This window comes from Megalobrama amblycephala, linkage group LG18, assembly GCF_018812025.1.
Source record: "Megalobrama amblycephala isolate DHTTF-2021 linkage group LG18, ASM1881202v1, whole genome shotgun sequence".
NCBI lineage: Eukaryota > Metazoa > Chordata > Actinopteri > Cypriniformes > Xenocyprididae > Megalobrama > Megalobrama amblycephala.
In genome coordinates this window covers 22,422,515-22,448,590 of record NC_063061.1, presented here as the reverse complement: position 1 = coordinate 22,448,590, position 26,076 = coordinate 22,422,515, and the positions used below count along the sequence as shown (strand labels likewise).

The following is a 26,076-nucleotide window of genomic DNA, read 5'->3' as shown; positions in this document are numbered from 1 at the left end:
AGAGAGGGATGACAATCTCATCGGCCCTAACAGGACTACCCACTGGGGAGGAGGCAATTAGGGCCTGGGGGAGACCAATAAATCTCCATAAACATCACCCAGATGCGCTGCCTCAGTACTGAGTTAATGCACAACAGCTTCCCTGCTCCGCTCTCTAGGGAGCATGCGGCACTACAAGGAAAACTTGCCTTTTATCACAAATCCCGCTAGAAAGAGTCGGATTGGAGTTGAAACGCCTGGAGAGAACAGAAGAGGAAACCTCAAAGAGAGGAGAAACTTCCCCACGGTCTGCAAAAGAGTAACTAGCAAAGTCCTGCGCCTGAAGAACCAAAGTTTATTTCTCTAGTGTGTTTGCACTGACATAGAATTGGATTAGTCCTTGACCAAACAGCGATTGTGGCAGCCGACTCTCCATTCAAACAGGTTTCTTCAGCCCGACCGTGTCAGATCGAGCACAGAATCCAGCCGAGTAGGCATTACAAGTCTTTCGTTATGACCATCAATTCCATGAATGAATCTCACAACCTCATTAGTTAAACTGCTACCAGCGTTGTTTGGCTGTGGGCCTGGTTCCCCTTTCTCACACATCACTGGGGACGTTCACCAGGCACATCCTTCCTGTTGAGGAAACGCCTGTTTCCTTTTTTATCAGATGTTAAATAACACAAATGCCTCTGTCAGCTTGATGAGAACTAAAAGAACATCTCTGGACAAAAAAGAACTCAGTGATCACCAAGTTCCAGATGCATCTGAAATGCGAATCACAATGACAAATACAGGTCATTTATAGTCATTAAACAGGTACATTAAACCTGTCACAAATTCCAGTCATATGACTGACACTTCGGTTTTGTATAGCTTCAGGGTGTCTGCCACTGTTGCCTCATGAATACACACCTCCTACTCACACATGTGCAAACATTGGAGAGGAAGTTCCCCGTCCTTCACTGCATCGCTGACACACACCTTCCCATCTTTTACCAGTTTAGCCACATGAAGAAGTGGCAAACACCTTTTTTCCCCTTACCTCTTTGGTGTGATATCACTTTACTGGGTCACCAGATTTCTCGGTGTCACTGTGGGGACACATTGCTCACCTCTTGACTTCTTTACCTCTTGAACCAGCAGAAATTTTCCCTTGATACCAGCCGTGACAGCCAGCTGTCATTTTCTCCTCCTACTTAATAGGAAAGGGAGGAAAAAGTGAGCCGCAGGAAGGGTCGGCATTGGTGAAAGCGAGAGTTGGAAAGCGATAAGCATCTCGGCTTATTTGTAGAGTCCCTCATCAAAGTTGAATGACTGAGTAATTGGTTTGTAACAGTAACACTTACTTGGCCATCAATAATGGCCATGCAAGCTTGGGTAGAATTACTTCATTGGAGGCGGGGGGGGGGTTGGCGTTGTCGGGTTTCAGCATCATTATGATCTGAAGGGACACGGTTATGTTGGACACATATTTATGCAGTGTTGGGTTACTTGGAACATCCTAACGAGAGAGCACAAGAATAGGCAAGGTGATTGAGAAGTCAAATACACATGTCCAACATTATTATCTAATCTAAAGATCTCAAAGCAAAACAGTAATGATAAGACTGTAAGAATCAGCTTCAAGATTAGGAATGTAAATTGTTCAGGTTCCCTTCTTTAATGATCTTGATTCTTTTCAGCTTCATTAACAATTCTTTTAGCAGAAGAAAGTTTGGAAAAAAGAGATGCAATTCCACAACCTAATGATAAGATAACTTTACATAAATTTGGTGGCATAAGTCTAATTCAGTAATTGGCCTTAAAGAGTAATTTGTTCAGGAATCAGACTACACTGTATGCTTTTGAAAAAAGAATGGGCTCAAAAAAGTAAAATAAAGCCAATAAACCAACTCAAAAGAGTTTCTCGTTTGGGAATCGAACAACATGAGCTGGATGATTCTGGATGATGAATGTTCTTCAAACTTGTGCAATATATTGCATACATGATCCAGAGAGACCTTTTCAAATGCTTAGCAGTCAGAAACAGAATATTATGCAAAACACAAGGTCACCCTCAACTTTCATAGCCTAATTCACACTTTTTGATGAAAGAGTGGTTCTTCAAGTAAATCTAAACCCCATTGCTACTCAAAAAAACCACCTTGAGATTATGATCCCAGACCGTGCTTCCTCTTCACTGCTTGTGTTCCCTCCTTTTGCTCTTTCCTCTGCGCAGCAGAACACTAGAGATGACGTTATGATGTAATTTCGTATGTTAATACCTCACAGTATCACATCAAAACATCAGACATCTGCAGACCTCTGGGGTCACACACACACACAAGCTCTGTATTAAGATAGAATTTGACATTTGCAACTGGAAAAAGTTGCCGTGGCACAAAAAAACAAACAAAAAAAACAAGGTGAAAACGGAGCTTGCTGTATTTCTCAGACTCAGGAACGCTGGTGTGGCCATATGTCATTCTCTCTGGTTTCCCATAAGTCCCTTGTTACCTCCCCAGAGATGCACAGCTGTGGGACCTCTGTTTGAACCCCCAGCTGGGGGTTGAACAATGCTTCCCTCCAAAACAGACACACTCAAACACACACACACACACTTTTGCGAGTAATCATAGCCTCATGCGGGGCCAAACTTTAAAGCCGGGGATCACTTCCCTGTGGTCGCTGCCCAGGCAGTAAACAGATCCAGTGGGCAGCTCACCTGAGAGAGCTAATGCGGAACCCAATCAGGCCTTCTCAGATGTCCGGCCCTTTCCATTGCCACTCGGGCAAGGCTACGAGGGCAAAGACAGGGGCCTGTGGAGAGGGATCATGGTGATACCCAATCAAACGTTGTAAATCCTCTCTGCAGACAGGCTCGGTGATATCGTTTCATTCACTAATGGCGTGAAACTAACTCACCGCCACTTCACATATAACAAATATGTGACAAATATAAGTCCAATGATTCACTGAAACCAATAACATATGCTCCGCACAGGGAGGAGATCACACTACCTCTTGAAGCATAATATCAAAACAAACAATGAGAGTTTGGGATCCGTCTGGGCCCAGACACAAGGGAGTCTTGGGATTAATTACCTAGCGATGAGTAATCATTCCTGTGCAACTTTGAATAGGAAACTTCATTCGGAAGCATGAAGTCTCTCCACTGTATACTTACTCTATACTCTTTGAAATGTTTCTCGTTATCAGATTTTTTTTTTTTTTTTAGGAAGATAGTAAAGTTTCCAGGCAGAAAAAAAAGTAGAAAATGCACAGAAATCAACATTAACCCATTTTACTTCCATATTCTGATGTATTTCTGAGAACAAATACACAGCAGGACTGGATTTTATCCATTAGGAATTGACTGGATCATGGAAATTGGATATTATATATAAGAATGTTGCCAATGGGAGGGGTTGAAAACTAAGAGGGATTCGTAACATTATCTGAAAAATAAAGTACTATAGTTTTAGAGGCAAGACATTACTTTTGGTAAAAAAAAGAAAGAAAAATGATTAAGATATTTGATGACTAATGCACAAAAAGACCAGAATTGTGTATTAAGAAAATGAAAAGGGTTGATTTTATGTTGCATGTTGACTTTAAGTGAAGAAATTAAAACTATTTGAAACCTCAAACTATACTTTGGTTAAAAATGCTTGCTACATTAATAAATGTATGATAAATAAAACGGTGAAAACTAATGTTGAAATTGTAACTAGACAGCACATACATATTGCCTTAAAAAAATCTCTGTGAATAAGCCACAGTGGTCAAAGCTCACCTCCAGTGGAGAAAAAAAACATTACACTGCTTATTGTCTCAGCAAGCAATAGCCTCAAAAATTCCTTAAGAATACCCCCCCCCCCCACCCTTTTTTAAAAAAAAAAAAAAGAAAAAGAAAATGTACAAATTGAAGCTGATAATTTTTTTACATTTTTTTTATTTGGCTAAATCTTCATTTATTATTATATACATTTCATGATACCCTGTACTTTTCAGCTTCTGGTCAGCAGGGCTTTAATTTAAGTGAAGAGACAGCCCTTTCGAAACAAACCTCCTTATGTTTCCATTCCTTGTCTTAGCTCATTTGTCTCTGTTAGGTCAGGGACAGACAACAGCATCACCATTATTAATATTGATCTACGGCAGTTACGATTGATTTTCTCTCACCCATCATCCTCAGGTCATTTTTGTTGGTCAGGGGACCTGGGCTTCCAACTTATGGAAAGCAAATCATTTATTTATGTATTTATTTGAAAAATAAAAATTACATAATAAATATATATATATTAAATTATATATCCACGCAACCTGCTCACATCACGCCAGACATCATGCATCATCAGCGCGTTCCGTAAGGCTATGCAGAGTTGTAGCCACCAAGGGCTACAAACAAACAGCAGCTGACTCTTACAGTGCCTCCTGAACCAAAACAACGAGCTTATGCTGCTTTCATGCCACGTCGTAATTGCAGTAATTAAGAGATGGCGATCCACGAGCTGTTCATGTAATCATACATTTTTATGGCAACACTATCAACGCTGAAATGAATCTGCAGCAGTCAGGTGGTACAAGTAAGTGTGTTTTAAGTGTAAGTTGTTTAAGCTGATTATTATTGTAATGTAATTTAACGTCGTCTCATGACGCTTTGCAGACTCTGTTCTGACTGTACGCGTTCATGTGTTTTGGAGGAGGCGTGGGTTTGGAGACGCTCACATTTATAATTGGGTGTGACTTTGCCACAAACAACCAAAAATTCAAAATGACTGGCAGCATCTGGCATTTAGTTTGATGTTCATAATCTTGTTCCTTTTGTATTACCATTTGTATGTATTGAAAAATTACAGTTTTAAGCTTGGGTGATTAATTTCATTGAGAAACTGAACATATCTTAATATATACATTGCCACACTGATGAGTGACATCTGTCCATTCTTGAAAGGCAGCAGCCACCACTGATCTAATCAGTGACTTTGGTCTGTCTCCAAACTCCATGCTCCGTACTTCATAAAGTGGGATTAATACATAACTTTATGCCTGAATCTCACTGAGTGATAAAGTGATAAGTTAGCCACAGATTTACCACATGAGTTCTGTTAGGCAATGTCTCTCTATGAGCTTATTCAGGTTCATGAAGAACCGCTCTGTGGTCTTCACTGGGTGCCTGCAGGCCTAACAGATGCTCTGCTTTCCACATTAACCTGGCTTACCAGCTAAATACACACAAGAGAACATTACTGTACTTCACAGTAGGTAAAATCTTCCAACAATCTTAGGATAATGAGGTCACAATGTAGAAATGAACCTCTTTATTAATTTCAAAGCCGTTTAAGCCAAACAGTCTACTGAAACGGTGTAAGTTATGATAGGGTAGACCTTTGCTGGAAAAGAAATGTAGAGGAAATAAATACCTCTAAATGTGAATAACGCTAAACATCGGCATATACGCATACTGTACATGAAAAACCTAAAACACTTTCTTTCTAGACTGTTCTCAGAATAAGAAAACCTACAAAGTTGTAAACATAATTTGAGGCACTTATAGGATAGCAGTGCATTATGGGAGAGAAGATTCAACACATTTACAAAGGAACATTACAGATCAATATATCGACATATGCCAAAGCGTTACAACTGTGGACAAACAAGCAACTGAAGAGGCACTGAAGACTATCAAGAGCAACAATGAACATAGATTGCTTACTGCATACTGTGCAGCACATTTTATGTACAATTCCTAATACTCGGGTTAAAAAATTAAAACCTGCGTTAGATGGTTTGCTAATTTTAACTTCAGATAGCTGTCAACTAGACCAGGTGAAGACCAGCTTTAACTAATCAAAGACCAGTTTGATCAGGCTGGAAGACCATCTAAGACTATAGAAAACAACCACCTTAGGTTACTTTAACAAATTTTGAGTAGAGTATTGCATTGTGGGACATGAAGTATATCATGAAGTGTGCTCTCTCTGGTATTCCATGCATAAAAAATAGAACATACTATGTTTAAGTATACATCCTGCAATATGGCTGTATGCTATTTCGAGCACAGTGACAGGACGAGTCCATGGAGAGTGTCTGAAATGTCCTTCCCTGACTGTGGAGCACTGCATGTACTATTACGTCCTTCCCATACAGCGGTTTCCCTCCTTACCATATCCATTCTCATCACTACTGAGCCAGCTAACCTTCCGAGAGACTAGCCGCCCTTGCCGTCATGGCATTTGGCGAGTGCTGAGTGTGAATTAGACATGACAGGGTCACTGCGCCCAGAGTCTTATCCCTCAAGAGAGAAGAGCCAGACTACAGAATATAATTGGATACAAACATCAACACAAATGCCAATTTGTCCATCAGTGACTTGTCTCTGTCCTGTTGTCTCTATACGTTGATAACGTTTGAGGCAGAAAACCATCCACATTAGTCTAAACAAAAGCCATCTGTTATGTCTTTACCTAGAGGAGGTACTGCACCTGACAATTTGTGATGCGAGATTTGTTGTTGAAGTAAATGTCAATACCCACCATAAATAAGTTGATAACGACTACACAGACAACCTTACAGCTCAGAAAATATTTAAAGAGGAATGAATGCAAGTGCTTGAAAAGTAAACATGAAATCAGAATTGACGATGTAGACAATTTAGCAAACTCACATCGGTCCAATCAATCTCATCAAGATCTTCCCTATATTTGTTTTCATTAAATATCCCATCTGAAATACATCACATTACTGAAGTAAAATGGTTTGCACACATCAATTCATGTTGACTTAAACAAAAATATGGCCTCCAAACTCTTTGTACATTTCCTTCCATTGTCCTCTAACTGTGATAAGAAATATTTTGTGGTAATCAACATTATGCAACAAATGTTGTCAATTGAGCTTAACGTGTATTGAATGCAAAACATTCCTTTAACGTTTGTATTTCAACTAATTTGATTGAAATAGACTACATAATTCAGCAAATAACTATGAAGGACATGTGCATAAACATTACTGAATTCAAATGTAGCGGCCTCTCGGTCTGCAGTCTATTTCAAAACAGACCACATAATATATATGGCATTAAGCACTGGTCTCTAATTTAATTTCCTCTCAAATTTGGCAGCACAGCTGCATTAGTTCACTGTGATCAATACGAAGAAGTCTGCACTGCAAGAAAAAAATCATTTTACTGTCTTTATTTCAAATTACATCATGCAGGAACATTAAAGTAAATTGTAGATAGATCCTGTTTCATTATTTATTGTTTCATAGACAGTAATTACTGTCAGAAGACTTTGATGTGGTGAAAGCACTGCTCCTTCCCTTCCTGTTTCCCTTCCCGGCTAGCCGCCTATTCTATAATTATTCAAAGAATAACCGTGATTAATTTGATTAAACAGTGCATGTTATGAATTAAAAAAAGAAAAATATACATTTTCAGCCATTTGGTTTGGTCTCATAGTAGCTCATTTTTGACCACTGTGGTTAAACTCCAGTCTTCACTTCTTCTCCTTGAATAATATTATGTCTTGTCTTTAAATAGGACATTTTTGTGGTATGCCACAGTACCCTTCAACTCTGGTAGACCCCATGAGTGCATTCAAACAAAGCACATTTGGAAATCATTATGATTTAGCCTCTGAATAGAGCTAATGGATGAGAAACAGGGTTTAGGGGGTTTATAGGGAAGCTGATGAACATATTCAGAGAAGTCAGTTCATTAGTCTTGGCTGAAAGCAGCAAGCACACTCGTGCAATCATGGTTCACTGTAGGCGCACATCTTAAGTGCTCACTGAGTGCGGTGTGCCGGGCCAAACCAGAGAGTTTACACAACCTTAAACGAGCAATCTACAGAGTGCTAAACACCACCTCTCTGAATTTAAAGCATGTTCTGATGATAGTAAAGACAACCGCAGTGTACACACACAGGAGGAGTTTCACTTTGAGTTTGAGGGGGACAAAAGCCACATCTGAAGAGGGAGTATATTCAACGGGAAGGTGTATTCACACCAAGGGATCAAGGTTTGGTTGGTTAGCATAAAAGAAAAAAACTTTTCTAGCTAATCAAAAGAGCAGTTAAAAGAGTAGTGCTCTCTCCATTCCTGTTTACCCTTTACACATCAGACTTTCATTACAACACTAGCAGTTGTCATATTCAGAAGTTCTCAGATGACACAGCGATTGTTGGACAGGTATCAGATGGGAATGATTTGGAGTATAAGAAAGTGATCAAGGACTTTGTTGATTGGTGTGAATTTAATCACCTTCACATCAACGCTACCAAGACAAAAGAATTGGTGATGGACTTCCGTAGGAACGCTTCATATACTGTACCAGTAAACATCCAGGGGCTGAACATTGAGAGGGTGAATGTGTATTTGGGTGTTCACATAAATAATAAATTGGATTGGTCAGATAACATAAGTGTAAAAGAAGGGCCAAAGTCATATCCATCTGCTGAGGAGATTGAGGTCTTTTGGGCTGTGTAGGACACTACTGAAAACTTTTTACGATATGGCAGTTGTATCAGTAATTTTTTATGCTGCGGTCTGCTGGAGTGGCGGAATTACGGAGAGGGATAAGAAAAAGCTCAATAAAATGTGGGCTCAATCGTGGGCTGTCCTCTGGATTCAGTGGAGCAGGTGGGTGAGAGGAGGATGTTGGCCAAGCTATTAAACATCTGGAACAACAACTCCCACCCTCTGTATGAGACAGTTGGGACCTTGGGTAGCTCCTTTAGTCAGAGACTTTTGCACCCCCAGTGTAAGAAGGAGAGCTTCCGAAGATCCTTTGTTCCAACAGCAGTTAGACTTTTTAATATTTATTTATATTTGGATATATTTATTATTTATTAACTTTTTAAATTGTATTTTTTACATTTAATGATATATGTTAATTACTGTCATGCTTGTATTGTTATTTGTTGTAGTAGTGTTACTACTTGTATTGTCTTGCTCATGCTGCTGTAACGTTTAAATTTAGTCTAAATGTCTAAAGTCTAAAGTTAGCTCTATGCTAAGCAAGTTGCCTAAGCTCTACGCTAACTGAAAACACACAAAAGAGGGAAATGTTTAACTGAAAGAATGTTTCGCCAATGATAACCATTCAAAAGTAGTCATGTATTCCAACAAAATAAAAGTTTTTTTTTGAATATATCACTAAAATAAATTTATTCATAATGGGGATGCCGATAATTATTTTCATGTTATGGCTAATAACAGATAAATGGCAGGTTTTAAATTCAATACTATTTTGTCTAAATAAATTAAAAATGAAATACGAACACTAAAATCAATTATTTTAAATGCTGTGGATTTAGGCATCACAACATTATAATATCCAGTATGAAGAATTGATATCATTTAGATAAATAAAGATCATATTTATTCTTGTTATTAAATTATGGATCTCTTTAGGGTTAGTTCAACTTAAGTCATTAATTACTCACCCTCATCTCGTTCCAAACCCGTAAGACTTTTGTTCATCTTTGAAACACAAATTAAGATTTTTTTGATGAAATCTGAGAGCTTTCTATCCCTCCCACTTTGACGCTTCAAAAAAATTAATAAAGAGATCATAAAAGTAATCAATATGAATTGAGTGGTTTAGTCCAAATTTTCTGAAGAGACTCAATCACTTTATATGACAAACACAATTATTTTAGGCTTTTATTCACATATAAACACCTCTTCCGGAAGCTCAGACGTGTTGCGTAATACACGAAATTTATCCTCACTGGTTCTCGCATGTCAAGCAAACATGCTTGAGCTTCCGTTTACCACAACTGATGCTTGAGTTGGTGAATGTTTATATGTGAATAAAAGCCTAAATTCAATCTGTTCATCATATAAAGAAATTGTGCCCTTTTCAGAAAATTTGGACTAAACCACTTAAAGGTGTTAAAGAAGATCTTTTCGTCGACTGAGAAACCAAAGACTGTTAGTGAGTTTTTGAAATGAGCGCATGCGTAAGAACAACCCCCCCTCCTTCACAGCACATTTCGAGGGAACGCCTCCCAAAACTCGTGCACGAGTATTGGAACACGAGTGTTTGTTTACCACCGGCATTCGCTGTATCGTGTTAGTGGATTCATTATGTCGGACTCACTGCAGGTAACTCATAACTCATAACAAAGCAGTTGTTACTCTTGTCTCCTGACAAAAACATTGCATGTGGCGCCTGTGGAGTGTGGAAAGTTACTGGAGCGTGCAGCCGCGCACGTCTCTCACAAGGAACGTCACGGCAGTGATTGACAAGCCAGAGGGCCAATTGTTTACGCGATCAAACATGATGTTTTTTTAAGGCCCTACCTCGTGCACAGATGATGTATATTAATATTATTCCTTTCAGTGCACCTAATAAATAGTCTTTTATCAGTTAGTAAAGACAGATTAATATTGCAAAAATGTATAAAACAAAACATCCTCTTTAGCACCTTTCAAATGGATTAGTTTTACAATCTCTTTATGAACTTTTTGAAGCGTCAAAGTGGTAGATGCATAGCTGTCTATGGAGGGACAGAAAGCTCAGATTTCATCAAAAAGATCTTCATTTGTGTTCCGAAGATGAACGAAAGTCTTACAGGTTTGGAACGGCATGAGGGTGAGTAATTAATTACAGAGTTTTCATTTTTGGGTGAACTAACCCTTTAACAATTTTAAATGAGCATACATAATTAAATATCCAATTTCAAAATCCAATCCAATAAAATAAAAATATATCTAATATCAGTATACACATTGCATACAATAGTAAAGTTACTTGTACTTCTCTAAGAGTGTAGCTAACAATGCTAATGTAGCTTTTTAGATTTTTTTCTAAACCTTAAGGCCTGTACACACGGGGATGAATATCGTACGCGTACAGCGTTTTTCGAGACGTTTTTTTGTGTTCATACCCAAGTGATTTTCACTGGCGATGCGCAGAGTGGATGTGCAAATATGTAGTATAAAGTATGTGGCGCTTGTGCTTAATGGTAGTGCAAATAAACATATTTATGATATTAATAAAAAGTTAAAGAAGATAAAAATGCAGATATAAAATGGCACGCATATTATTTATATATAATATGACATATGAGAAATGGTAGTCAGAAACAGTAGTGCAAATAAGTGACAATGACAGTAGTGCAAGTGAACAGTAGTGCAAATAAACATATTTATGAAACAGACATTCTCAACTATATGTAAAAGAAACAAACAAACAGTAAAAATACAGAAATAATACACATCTATTGGTGTGGCCAAGAGCTGCCAGAGCACCCATAGTGTGCGTCTCAATCAGCTCCCTAGCTCACTAGTCAGGGCACTGATCAGGGAGTCGGCCACATTCATTTACACGGTATATTGATACACGACCTAGGAAGCTAGGGAGCTGATTGAGACGCAGGGATAGTTTGTAGGGGTCTTCCTTGGCCCTGTCCCAAATGGCGCACTTCATGTGGACTTTCGGTCTCGTGGACTTAAATTGCGCGTGCTCGCCGAGTCTACGAGTCCGTAGGCCGTCCCATTCAGCATTTTAACACTCTGAAGTGTGCTCAGCAGCGCCCCCTTTGTACCCTTAAAGCGGTCTTCCGCGAAGCCCGCATAGATGCAGGCTCCGCACACTTTAACTACCCAGGAATCCTTGCGAAATGCCAATCAGACAACGAATGGGAGGAGATTTCGCTCAAGAGCAATTGATGACATGGCTGAGAAGAAAATATTTAAGTGTAGGTATCATTACGGTTTTTATGACCTAGGTGTACATTTTACCAGTTGTTACCTACAGTTTATATAAACATTATGGTCATCAACCAGTGGCTGATATCTCAAACATAATAATAGCGCGTTGAATAATACGATCGCATTATGATTCATTAAATAAACAGAACCGAATGTCAGGGCTTTACTGAGTTATATGTAAACCTAGTATTTATATTTAAACCTGTAAATTCATCTGAAACTCACGCACAGACCAGAACGTTATTTCCGGCGTGATCGAGTCTGTCCCAAAAATACCTCTCAATGCGCCCTCGTGGATTCGCGCCAAGAGCCCTATAGGTCTGCACTACATGACATCACCAAAGTGTGGACTCTGAGGAAGTCCACAAGTCTGGAGTGTGCCATTTGGGACAGGGCTCTTATCTACTTACGTTCTCTTCGTCGTCTTGGTATCAATGTGTGCTCGGCAAGACCGTTTTGGGCTTGAGCGCCACCAAGTCGTGTTTTACTGTAACTTCAGCAGCTCAAGGCACATGAACAAAAGCGCACTCTCATTGGTCTGCCAGTTTTTAACGCGGCGCGTCAAACCAAAAAAAACGACCCCAAGGCATTTTTTAAAAAAATCGCGTTTTCCGCGTCGGTGTGCGCACTCACATTGGTGCCCTTTGTTTAGTCACGAGGCGTTTAAGCCGCGGTCACACTAGACTTTAAACGTGCGAAATTTCTTTGGATGCTGTAACGGTCGTGATATGACGTCACGGTCTACAGTGTCTCTTTTATAAACATGAATTCAACACATAACTTAAAGTAATACATTCAAAATGTAAAAATATAGAACCTACTCGACTTAAATGCAAAAATATAATTCTTTTAATTCAGCCAAGAGGTCATGCCGTGACGAATCTATCTTCTACTGGTCGCACGTCTTCACGTGATGCGAATTCGCAGGTCAGAGTTCACCAAACTTGAACTTTGGAACGCAGCGAAATGCGAAATTTTTCGCACGAGCTTGCATTTCCGATCTGACGCATTCGCATGCGTTTTAATGGAAGTCAATGGAACAAAAAGTGCAGTGTGACCGCCCCTTTAAACGTCGGCGATAATCGCGCTCGATATTCGTCCCGGTGTGTGTACAGGCCTTTATATTCTTGAATATCCAACAAATCAAAGACTTTAAATGCAGGACTCTAAAACAAATTTGTCATATCTTCACTATGCAATAGCCATCTTGGGGTGATGTCAGAGTTTTGGTCCTGCAGTATGGTTAGACTGCGTGGAGGGTGGGCACTCATGCATGAAGGATAGTTTGGGCTTTGCTGGCGTGATCTTCTGCCTCATGGATTGGCCACATGATTCTCTCCTCCCATCTCAGTGCAAGCCTGCATGGTGAGCTGTCAAAGTTTATTACAGTCACACACTTCCACGATCAATAGAACCTCGTCCCGAGACATACAGGGAGAAGGAAGGATGGTGAGAGTGGAAGAGAAGTACACAGAAAAAGGACACATGGGGCAGAGAGATCAAGGGTAGAGGATGTAGTGATAATTTGTTTGTGCCTCTTTTGCAGCATGCATTACAAGACATGCTATCTCTGAGTGTATAGAATAGCACAGTCAGCCACACTGTCAGTTTCACAGAGACATATTAATGAACCATCAGAAACATTGTTCTAATATGCAGACAAATGTTGGAACGGGCTAGTACACCCATAAACGACTCCTTTCAAGAAAGGGCCTAGATTACACCCAATGGCATAAACATGGGGATGAAATCTGTTCTGCATTTATGACAAATATTGTAAGCTTTTGATTCCAAACAGAGCAACAATCTTTTTCTACAAGCACTGGCAGAGAGACAATCTTTCTTGCTTTCTAAACCATGAAAAGGTCCAAGGGTGTGCCAAAGCTTCCACACGCCTTCATCTGGGGTTTTGTTTAGTTGCCAACCTGATTCTTTTGGCAGACGACTGTGTCACTTATGAGACAGCAGGATCTGTGTGGCTATGAGGCAGATGGAGAGATTCAGAGAGCTGCTAAACAGGAAAATGAGCTGACAAAGCACGTTGAAGTCAAGCCTTGTCTAGGCTGCAATCAACAAATCTTTGTGAAATTATAGCCTGCTAAGTCTTCAGCACATGTCATGTGATTGCCAATGAGGATGATGAAAGGAACAGATAATTATATGAATATATATATACAAACCATCGTTTAGATAGTGTTATGTAAATGTGTATGTCATAGTCTTCTATTGTTTTATATATTTTATATATTACTATAGACTAACCCCTCCCCCCACATATTAAAACCAATTTTAACCTTACCTCTAAAATAATTTGGGTTTTATACGTGTAAAAATAATAATAATAATGTGTAATATTATAATACGCAATCATATTTTAAATTACAGTCAAACCAAAAATTATTCAGACATTTTTTATATTTTTGATATATTTTTACTAGTGGGTGCAGGACACTATAGTTCATTTATGTAAGTGAGGATAGCAAAATAAAGTAAACTGTGACATATTATACCCAAAAATTCTTCATACAGTGGAAAACTGTATGAAGAAACCTTCATATCAGTAAAACTGATAAAAACGTGGAACCAAAACTTATTCAGACACTTTAACCTGACCATGTTTTGCTCAAGTGTTATCTGTCATAATTAAGATAATTTTTTTTCTGACACAGTTTAACTCTGAGATCTTGTCATATTTTATTACCATTTTTTTTAAACTATAGTGAATAAACTGTAATAATGAATTAAATGTTCAAGGTGTCTGAATAAATTTTGGTTTGACTGTATTTTAAATTTTTATGTATTCTTGTGATGGCAAAGCTGAATTTTCAGCAGCCATTACTTCAGTTTTCAGTGTCATATGATCCTTCAGAAATCATATTTTTCTTCCTATAGATTTCGTATCATTGAAGATTGTGTGACACTGAAGACTGGAGTAATGGCTACTGAAAAAAAAAAAAATCAGGTTTGCCATCACAGGGATAAATTAAATTTTAAAAAATTTTAAAATTGAAATCAGTTATTTTATATTTTAATATTTAATATTTAACAAAATAATATAAATATTAATATTTTACAATATTACCGTTTCACTGTTTTTTTTGAATAAATAAATGCAGCCTTGCTGAGCATTCTTGCAGAGACTTATTTCAAAAACATGAAAAAAAAATTATTCCAAACTTTTGCAGTATAACAATTAGCTTTTTTCTGTATTGTATTTATATTTATGTCAGATTTTACTCATTTATATGGAGGATTTTGTCCCCAAAGTATAGCTAACCAAACCCACACACACCCACATTGTCCATCTGGGCTATTGCATAAACTGACATGTATATCTATAGGCCACAAATAATTGTTTTTCCCTATTGGATCACTGCACCCACAACATGTATGTCTGGTCAATTATTCAGCCAGGGACTAGTGGTTGTTTTCTGCACCTTTGCAAGATGACCCAAATCTATCTGCTTCAGCAGTCTGACAATCTACATCTCGCAGTACACTGTAGCCCCCAAAATAAATCCCCCCCAAGTTCAAAAACACTATTTAGGATGCAAAGAACAGCCTCTCAACAAACACGTGATAAAAGGTATCTTTTCCATGTTAATCAGAGTTTTTGTCCTAACCAGCCACGACGGCGAGACGCAGCAATTCTATTTTAGAAATGGTTTCTATTTCTCTGCGACCTCGCAGCTGAAACAGCAACACAAAGAATGGCAATGATAATATCAGGTAGTGTTTATGTGTTTTATTTAATGTTAAAAGAATCTAATATGAGTTTGAATATTATTCTGTGTTCCCAGCTTTTTAGCTGTAATGAAAACAACACTGGCTTATTCACCTCATATCTTGAAAATAAATAAATGGGCACAAGAACGTTCAAACTGTCAACTCAATGTGAACAAATAAGTGTACTCTATGACAAAGATTGTTTCAGTCACTCTGTATGTACTTTAAATAACGTTTAAAGGTGATAGAGAGGATCTTTTCGTCGACTGAGAAACTAAAGACTGTTAGTGAGTTTTTGAAATAGGCGCATGCGTAAGAACAACCCCCCTCCTTCACAGCTCATTTTAAAGGAACGCCTCCCAAAAACTTGTGCACGAGTATTGGAACACGAGTGTTTGTTTAACACCGGCATTCGCTGCGTCGTGTTAGTGGATTCATTATGTCGGACTCACCGCAGGTAACTCATAATCTGCAGTTGTTACTCCTGTCTCCTGACAAAAACATTGCATGTGGCGCCTGTGGAGTGTGGAAAGTTACTGGAGTGCGCAGCCGTGCACGTCTCTCACAAGGAACGTCATGGCAGTGATTGACAAGCCAGAGGGCCAATCGTTTACGCGATGATCGCGTAAACGATTGGCTGATGTTTTTAAGGCCCTACCTCGTGCACAGATGATGTATATTAATATTATTCCTTTCAGTGCACCTAATAAATAGTCTTTTATCAGTTAGTAAAGACAGTTTCAAGTAATATTGCAAAAATGTATAAAACAAAACATCCTCTGTATCACCTTTAAATGGTGTAACATTTATGAATTTTACTATGTACTAACCCATTTCATCGTGTCTGTAGTAAGGTTGTCACGATACCATAAAAATGTCTTACGATACTATACCAGCTGAAGTATCACGATACAAAGTAGTATCGTGATACCATGCAGTATACAAAATGAACCAAACTTTCATAAAAACATGAAAACAGACCAGATTTTTCTCTGAATACTTCATTAATGAGAATGAATAACAGGCTTTTATTATCAATCAAATGAATCATTGTAAACAAAATTCATCTTCAAATTCAAATTCATCTGCACAGAAGCTGTATGAACTGACATTACGATGTAGCATTTATGCATTTACACTTAAATTACAATTGCATAAATAATGTTATGATATTAATGTTTCAAATATAAAAATCTGAATATAGAAATAAAAATGTTGGCGGAAAAAAAATGATAGAATATACCTACTTTTAGATGGTAAAAAAATGATAGATTAGGCCTACTTTTAGATGGGAGACTAAAGTAGCCAGTAGGTGGCAGCAAGTGTTAATGATTAAGTCAATGAATCATTCAACCGATTCGTTCAAAACGGCTGATTCATTCAGGAACGAAGCAAATGACTGTCTTAATGAATGGATTAGTGAGTCAGTGACTCACCCAATTTGTTCATAAACAGATTCATTTAGAAACGAAACAAAAACAGCGCTCTTGCTCGTTTCACGAACTATCAGGAGCATTTTTGCCAGCCTATCTTGAAATATCTAACCCTGACTGGAGAGCAGTATGTATATTAAAACATATAATACATTTATAATTATAAAATCACGATTGATATGATTGATAAGAACCGAGTGCAAAGCCGCTATAGCTTATTGATGAATGGAATTGCATTTGTCTGAATCGTGTTCGCAAAGATGTTTCTAGAAACAAACTATTTAATCTTTTCCAGAAGTGGTCAAATGAGCAACGGAAAAACTGAGAATTCATTCGTATATAAAGATTTTATGATGTTAATTAAGTGAATTTCAGACCCTTTCTCCAGATAAAATGCACTGCGAACAACAACGTGCAAGCGCAACTTTATCTCATTGCAAAATTAACTGAAACATCAGGAAACAATAAGGCGCTAATTCTACAGAGCATTTACTACACAGGGCACAGCAGACAGTCAACGGCAGTCTCTTGTAATGTTTTTGCAGGCATGTTAAATTGAAGTGTACCTGCCCCACATACAACATTCCTTACGGTACTGACGATACTACCGTTTAAAAAAATACAATTGCATCGCCATTATTTTGAAGCTTTGGTATCGCGATACTACCGTAGTACCGGTACACCGTGCAACCCTAGTCTGTAGTGCTCTTGCTAAGAGAGCCTGCTCACACTCTCTTCTGATTGGCTGTGGTTTTGATTGATTTTATCACTTCTCATTGTCGCGTCGCGTCTAGTGTGGACAGTCAAATTGCTTGTCGCTGGAATCTTATCGCATCACGTGTAGTTAGGACACGGTGTTAGTGTTAATACACAAATATGCACCCTTAAAATACTAATATGCACTCTTTAAGGATAGCTAAGAAAGTCTTTCTTTGTCTAAAGGTGCCTAGTGACAATGCTAATGGAGCTAGATTGTGTAATATCTATTTTGAAGAAATTTGAAAAGAACCGTTTGAAATTAAGCAGGAATACTTTGCAATGCACTATCCCTATTAAAATCAATGAATTCGTACCGTTCCCTCTAAAGACTCTAAAATGTCTGAACGTCATGTCCATCTGACATACAGCAGCTCAGGGTGGAGCGTGAAGCTACTAACGCCTCACAAAAAACACTCTCTGGCTTTTGCAACAGCAGTGGCCTACATTCCAAAGTGCCGTGCCAGCCCTGTTGCAAAATCAATACTCAACAGCCTCTCTTAACAAACACTCCGGCTCTTCCCAGTGGTATGAGAGCTCCGCAGCCTGCCAAACCTCTGTCAGACTCATATTTATGCGTTAAGATTGAATTCAGCGTTTTCCTCACTCTCTATTTTCTCTTTCTTTTCGTCCTGATGGATTAAATCCGTGGCCGTAGTTTGGTAGTCGAGCCAAACAACTCGGCCTGCGGTCCAGCCTTTACAAAATAAACCCAGTGAGGATCAGCCTGTCCACCCTTGAAATGTTAAACCTGTGGTTATTTAGGTGGCTACACACGAAACAGCTATATTAGGACAAACCAGCTCATTTCAAGGCACATAAATGAATAAGAGCATATATTTATTGCTCAAAAGAGCAGCAGTGGTTCGCCAACTAATATTTGCTATTCAGCCGAGTCCAAGATATTGCATTCACGGCTCCTGCCAGGAGTGAAACCTGCACAGAAAGATTTAGTATGCCAGAAGAATGACCTTTACAAAGTCCAAGTAAAAACCAGCTCAGTCACCATCCAGTGGCATAAACCAACTTTAAAATGCCAACAATCACTTGCTGGAAAATACATCATTGCCTTGTGACATAGCTTTATGCTTGAATGCTCAAGTACTGTACCATTTATCAAATGGTTTAGAAGGTTTTCCAAGAAGCGCTTTAATCCAGCGGCAATTATCACAAACATCCAGACTTTTACAGTGCAACAAAGTGCTTAATTATATAATTAAATGCAGATGTTATAATTACAATGGATAAATGTAAGCGTAGCGTGTAGCAGTATGTAATACGACTGCAGCAACAACCAATATTTTAATTCATTCTCATTTTCTCCAAGTAAAATCGTACCATTGGATGAATAGTCTAGGTTAAATACAAATTACGGTCTAACGGAAGTATTTCTGGCATAAAGATGGCACAACTACCTCGTTTTCTTTTTTTAAAAATCTAAAATTAAGCTTACAGTAAGACACAGTGTGAAAGTGAATGGGGCCAACCTCTGGATCATTTAAAAGCAGAAATGTGAAGCTTATAATTAAAAAAAAAGCATTATTATTTTGTTAAAACTTGAGTTGTAAAGCTGTTTAAATCATTTTTACAGCAGTTTTAAGGTTTGCAGATCTGTTGCCATAGCAATAATAGTTGTAAAAGTGTTTAACGTTTAAGGATTGGGCCCTTTCACCTCCATTGTAACTCAAATTTATGTCTTTTTTAAATTTTTTTTAAAGAAGTCAAAGTTAATTTTTGTGGTAATCAACATCAAACCACAAAATGCTGTCAACTGTGCTTAACTCCCGGACCGGGAATATTCCTTTATGCTCTGAACGCTGTAGGCAGGATAATTAAGTGCAATAAAAAGCCCATTGAAAAACAATCTAACATATCGCAGCCTTTGAGACTCACCCATGTGTATATCAAGGCAGAAGGGATCCATGAAGAACAGCTACAGCTGATAGATGGTTTGTCTGAGAGATGAAGGGAGCTACGCCAGCCTGCGGTGATCTCTTTAGAGAGAGCTTCTCTCCTTCTGACATGTACCTAGGACAAAACAAAAGGTTTCTTTGAGGCTCCTCTTGGAAACACACATCCATGAAGTACCTTTCTCCCCCCCTCCAGGCAGTCATTTAAAGAATAGACTGTCCCCTGCTGCCGATCAATCTGTTAGGAACTCTCCATTCTCTCTGAATTAGGAAATCCTGGCTTTCTTCCATTGGAAAGCTATCGAGAGTTAGCACTGCAGGATGGATTTCCAAAACAAGACTTTCTCATGCCAAGTGGCACCTCTGTGTACAATTGAATTCCAGTAAGGTTTGTTTCTCTGTTTGTTTTACATCCATGCAATAGTTTTACATTGTTTTACATCCATGCTGCACATCTACGCCTTGCAACCTAAGATTTCAAGAGCAGGAAATCTGATTAAATCAGACATGCTTGTGCCATTCAGGCAGCACTTTTAATTACTAACGTAACAACAACAAAAAATGTATGATGCATTGCAATGACATGAAGTCTCGTCTATAGGAGTAAATATATATTTACCATATAAACAACATAAATAGGAACTAGGTCTGCCAAGCTCCAAAATAACAAAAAGAGCAGCATACTAGTACCACAATAAACTATATTTAAAGTTATGTTTGTTTGGTCATTTTGAACATAGTCAAAATCAACTTGAATTTGAATGTGAACCATTTCAGGACATTAATAATCTGATCTGAAATACTCTTAATTAAATACCAACGCATTTATACAGAGTACTGTATATACAGAAAGAGAGTAAAAGAGGGAGAGAAAAACAGGAAAGATTTACTTAAAATGACAGAAAAACTAATAGCTAAATAGACACATGAAGGACCAAAAATCAAGCTGGGCTATGCAAAAAGTTAGAGAAAAAATCAATTCCGCACAAACCATCAATCCAGAAAAGCACTCAAAAATAGCCATAAGAGAGTACATTTGCTGCATAATATTTCAACCTCCAAATGAGGCAATTAACTAAATCGCCTTGTCTTGACAACGTAATAAGGCAAGTGGGAGGAATGGCACAGCAGAGATGCTCACAGTCAGCCTGACCCTGGTCCAGATATTGCTCCGTTCACAAGAGCACTTCAGTCACCGGCCGTGTGACCACACTCACCAACGAAGAGGACAAATGGGCCACTTTAATAACCAGAAATGATTCAGGAAAAAGGCTTAACGTGACAGTTAAAGGGAAAAAAAGACACATTCAACAATCTATCATCACCCGGCAGAAGAAAATAGAGGGAATTTGGTTTTGTGTTAGTTATCACATGACTCAGCACTCATTTTGGCAACTGCGTTTCTGGTTTGCCATTCTAATTCGTTATTGTGCAACTGTGACTTTGTAGCTTATCTTTAGGTCCAGATTTTTTGCTCATTTTCTATACTGATTTTGAGAGAACTTCCTGTGTATCCACTGCCTGAAAGGTCCAGATGTGTTTTTCTTAGATATCAAAGAGCCATAAGAGACGCTCGTATGTCATCTGAAGGCTGTATAGGTACAGTATCCATCAGTGCCATCTGCTGTCTGCATAATATGACAAAAGAGTGTCAGTAAACTATCACAAATAACCATCATGTTGCTTTATATACTGCAAGTTTTCAAACTTCTTCTTTACATTAGCATTATTGCATTTGTTTCTTGGTTAAAATGTCACGTTCTGGTCTTTATTCTGTCAAGGGGGTCCATTAGAGACATTTCAGTATCTTAAGAGGTTTGTTGACATCGTTTGCCGATTTGACCTTTTATGAAAGACCCACATATTATTGAATTTAATTGAATTTATTTTAGGAGTCGATGCTCTTGCATTTACAGTATGTACCCAAAAGTAATGGAAAGGAAAAAACAACCCAAGTCTCATTGTTGACTGTTATTTGCAATAGCTCTCAATGCGCCTTGAAATTGCATTATTTTTCGTCTTCTGAAATTTAAGAGGGTTGAAAAGACTCTCAGAGTGCTGTTGCACAGAAAGCAAATGTTCCTGTTTACGCTTACTTTACCTTGTTTTGCTCAAAGTACTAATGCAAAAACTATTTTTATATTTTCTTAAGGAAGGTTGTCAGGGAGTTTTGGCTAGCTTCAGCCTGATTGACGTGTATACGTGTCTAAATGATCTGTACAATCAGAAACGTATACAATCGCATTATCTAGATCTGTAAGCCTGACTTTGCAAAACAATTTTAGTTAGACCAAAGCGTTTACACGACATTTAAAGAAAAAAATGACTTGCTGTTTAATTTTATTTTGTGTTGTTTAAAGGTGCCCTAGAATTAAATATTGAATTTATATTGGCATAGTTAAATAACAAGAGTTCAGTACATGAAAAAGACATACATTGAGTTTCAAACCCCATTGCTTCCTCCTTCTTATATAACTCTCATTTGTTTAAAAGACTTCCGGAAAACACGCGGATCTCAACATAACACCGACTGTTACGTAACAATCGGGATCATTAATATGTATGACCCCAATATTTGCATATGCCAGCCTATGTTCAAGGCATTAGACAAGGAAAGGCAGTATTAACGTCTGGATCTGTGCACAGACAAGGTAAGCCAGCAAGAACAACAGCGAAAAATGGCAGATGGAGCATTAATAACTGACATGATCCATGATAGCATGATATTTTTAGTGATATTTGTAAATTGTCTTTCTAAATGTTTCATTAGCATGTTTGCTAATGTACTGTTAAATGTGGTTAAAGTTACCATCGTTTCTTACTGTATTCACGGAGACAAGAGCCGTCGCTATTTTCATTTTTAAACATGTGCAGTTTGTATAATGCACAAACACAACTTCATTCTTTATAAATCTCTCCAACAGTGTAGCATTAGCCGTTAGCCACAGAGCATATAGCCTCAAACTCATACAGAATCAAACGTAAACATCAAAATAAATACTTTACTCACATAATTCGAAGCATGCATACAGCATGCATGACGAACATCTTGTAAAGATCCATTTGAGGGTTATATTAGCTGTGTGAACTTTGTAAATGCACTGTAATATAGTCGAGAGCTCGTGTGGCAGGTATGGGGTATTTTGAGCTGAAACTTCACAGACACATTCAGGGGACACCTTAGACTTATATTACATCTTGTGAAAAAGCATTCTTGGGCACCTTTAAAGCTATAACAGTTTTTTTTTTTTTTTAATGAATGGCAGAAAGGAGGCATTAAATTGATCAAAAGTAACTGCAAATACAGAAATTTCTATTTCAAATAATTAATTTCTATTTATCAAAGAACCATGAAAAAAGTATCATGGTTATACAAATATTAAGCAGCGCAATGACTTCTGAAGGATCATGTGACACTGAAGACTGGAGTAATAATGCTGAAAATTCAGCTTTGCCATCGCAGCTTTGCTTGTATAAGAGACTTCTTTTTCAAAAACATCACAAAAATCTTACAGACTCCAAACTTTTGAACAATAGTGTAAATAAAATAAACAATTTCCAAGGAAAAACCGAATTACTGTTTTAGTTTGACTGAAATTGAACTTATAAAGTGCATGATGTAAACATACAAAGCAGAAAAGTTTGAGGTTTTGAAAGATGTCCTGTCTGTCATAGCAGAGGTGTGAAGTTGTGAGACTGTAACTTTAATTAAATCTCTTGGTCAACAGGGGACTCTTCAGGTCCCCTCCGAGACCCCCAGCACATGTGCACTGAGCCAGGAGATATATGAGCCTGAGTAAACAAATCACATATAGCGAAAAAAAAAAATCACATCACTACAGCCTCTACAAGTAATGCTGTTGGGTTCTTCCCTGCTGTACAGGCATTTTTCCCATTAAGAGCCTTTGACACTGCTGAGGGGAATTAAATGACCAGTAAAGCTTGCTTTTGAACAATGCTTTAGGATTTTTCATCCAACAAAATGGAAAAGTGTGACTGATTGCCTAAGCCTGAGTTGGAACACGGTGGTCCAGTGTTCAAAGTGAGGTTTTTGACTTTGTGATAAATGATTTAATGTGTGCACATTCGTGTTTGAAGATCCGTCAAGCATATTTGAACAGATCTAACCGGAGATAATCAGATGTGAATAACATAGCCAGCAATGCGACTTTTTTTTGGGGAATTCTTTTACTGTTTCTACAACACAGAGCAACAGAGAAGGAAGCCTGGTCAGATGTGGCCTCCTGGAGAGCCGGATGTTTGAGAAAGACAATATCATGAGCTTTGTGATCGAAGGCTGCCTCATCAGAGTGAAAGAGAGAGGGAGAAGTGAAGAAACCACATCTGTTTTCACTCAAAACAATCAGCATCAACACTGCAAGCAGCTTTCTAAAGCCTGCCGAGGGATGGCTCAGACTAGCAAATTTAGACATTCTTTGCTTGAGTTTCAACACAGATCGAATGTAACGCAAACGGACGTGGAATCCCAATCAGTCAAGATGCCCAAACCAAAGGAGGCTGTTAAGTAGATTTCACTGTGGGACACATGAGAATGAATGGAGCCCAGCTTGATGGATGAGAAAATGAGGATTGAATTTTATAGACAGAGATTTAGCAACTGTATCATTTTCTGGAACAGAAAAACACTGCTGATGAAATAAAAAATCTTGCCTGAACTAAACACACTAAACCCGGGTGTGCAGCAAACATCCTGAAAAGTAAAGCCAAAGCATTTTGATCGCCCCCAGGTGGCTGGATGCAGTATAGGTCATAAACCCTACCCTCTCCATGTAAGCAAATGGGACGTGAGCCAAACTAAACAATCAAATTGCACTTCAAATAATTTTTTTTCCAAAGATGGTTTCTGTTTTTTAGGCAGATTTTATCACGCTAACGTAAGTTCAAGTGTTTGTTTTTTAAATAAGATTAGTGTTATTTGATGATATAAAATGGGGGTGTGATGTCATGATTGACAGCATCTCTGAGCGAAGTAGTTGCGGAGACACCAATAGGCTTTTGTTGGAAAATGTGTGGTTAGTACTTATTTTAACAAGCCTTCAATTGCACTACAATCAGCATGCATCAAAATTGGAGCAGTCAGGCTACTTAAAAAACATTCAGGGGCGTGTGCTTGCGATTGATTCTGGATTGTGGGCGGCTCCACTTCACACTCACTACTGCACAGACTTGGGCTGTGAACTACGTAATTTGTGCAAGATGTCAGCGCCATCTTGGGGCATTGGCAGCTTCACTTTTTCAACAACGTAAGAGAGTGAAGGTGTGTCGTCCATCTTTTTTTACAGTCTATGACTAAACCTTATTATGTGTGTTTGTTGAATACATTATAATTTGTCTATTTTTCCTTCATTGCATTGTTCAGGTTAGAGGCAGTCAAAGCAACAATCTAACTTGTGTGTTGTGAATCATTTAGATAAGAAATTGTACTCATAGAATGAGAAACCTACTTTTACGCTGCTACTGTATAGACTACTGAAAGTCTGCTGAGCCACAGCCTTTTAAATTATTTGAGAAACACTCTCTCTTTAAAGCTGAATTATTTACCCTTATTTTATGAAGAATCTAGCCAGCTGGTCTTCCATTAGTCGGCTCATTCCATGGACCTTCATGAACGCCAGTGTGTGTTCATATCGGTCCTAACACTGACCACTTCAATTAAGTCAGCCCTGGACTCATGTACCAAAAGGAATGAGGGCTGGCTGTCCTTATGCAGAGGTGGAACACTTGTCAGCCGATGCACGTGTTTGGGCCCGGTGGCCTTCGCGAAGATGACAGCAATCCAGGCCTGACCATGAGGAACAGCCTGTTTTCTGAAAACAGCACCTGGTGGGTGATGAATGAGAAGCAGTACTCAGCTTATATCAAAATAGATTTATCTCAGATTGATTACTACCATAACATACAGACTTTAAGACACATTGAATCATATTATATTACATAAAACTTTTTAAAATATATTTTTAAATTTACAAAATATTTTTTATTATTACTTGTAATATATATATATATATATATATATATATATATATATATATATATATATATATATATATATATATATATATATATATATATATATATATATATATATATATATTATACAATTTATAATACAAAAAATAGAAAAAGATTTAGGCCTAAATTTAACATTTATTGTAATTGCACATAAAATTTCCATCCACTTTAAAGGGGTAGTTCACCCAAAAATTTACATTCTGTCATCATTTACTCACCCTCAAAGTCTAAACCTGTGTGAATTTCTTTTCTTCTACTGAACACAAAAGAAGATATTTTGAAGAATGTCAGTAACCAAACAGTTGATGGGTGCCATTGACTTCCATAGTATTTTCATTTTTGGGTGAACTATCCCTTAAACAAAGAAACTACTAAACATAAAGAAACTAATAAATGTGATGCATATTTGAAAGTGATACATAAATTAAACAAGTAAGAATGATATTTCTGAAATAGTACTAATAAACTGAATGTGTTTTAAATACAAAATAACCAGGTTTACATATTTATCATCAATAAATCATTCT

The 26,076-nt window shown here is 37.9% G+C and overlaps 1 protein-coding gene across 3 annotated transcripts in view; it reads right to left on the bottom strand.

Annotated features, from left to right (window-relative positions):
- Positions 1-26,076, bottom strand: part of rxraa (retinoid X receptor, alpha a) — a 211,571-nt gene that overhangs the window by 172,217 nt on the left and 13,278 nt on the right. For 2 of the 3 annotated variants that reach the window (XM_048167176.1, XM_048167180.1), the window contains exons 5-6: positions 25,079-25,357; positions 19,500-19,634 (exon numbers count right to left, since the gene is read on the bottom strand). In XM_048167176.1, coding sequence (XP_048023133.1) covers positions 19,500-19,530 — 31 coding nt within the window. In that variant the 5' untranslated portion in view covers positions 19,531-19,634; positions 25,079-25,357. The remainder of the gene's footprint in view (positions 1-19,499; positions 19,635-25,078; positions 25,358-26,076) is intronic. The other variant, XM_048167178.1, reaches the window with a different exon arrangement.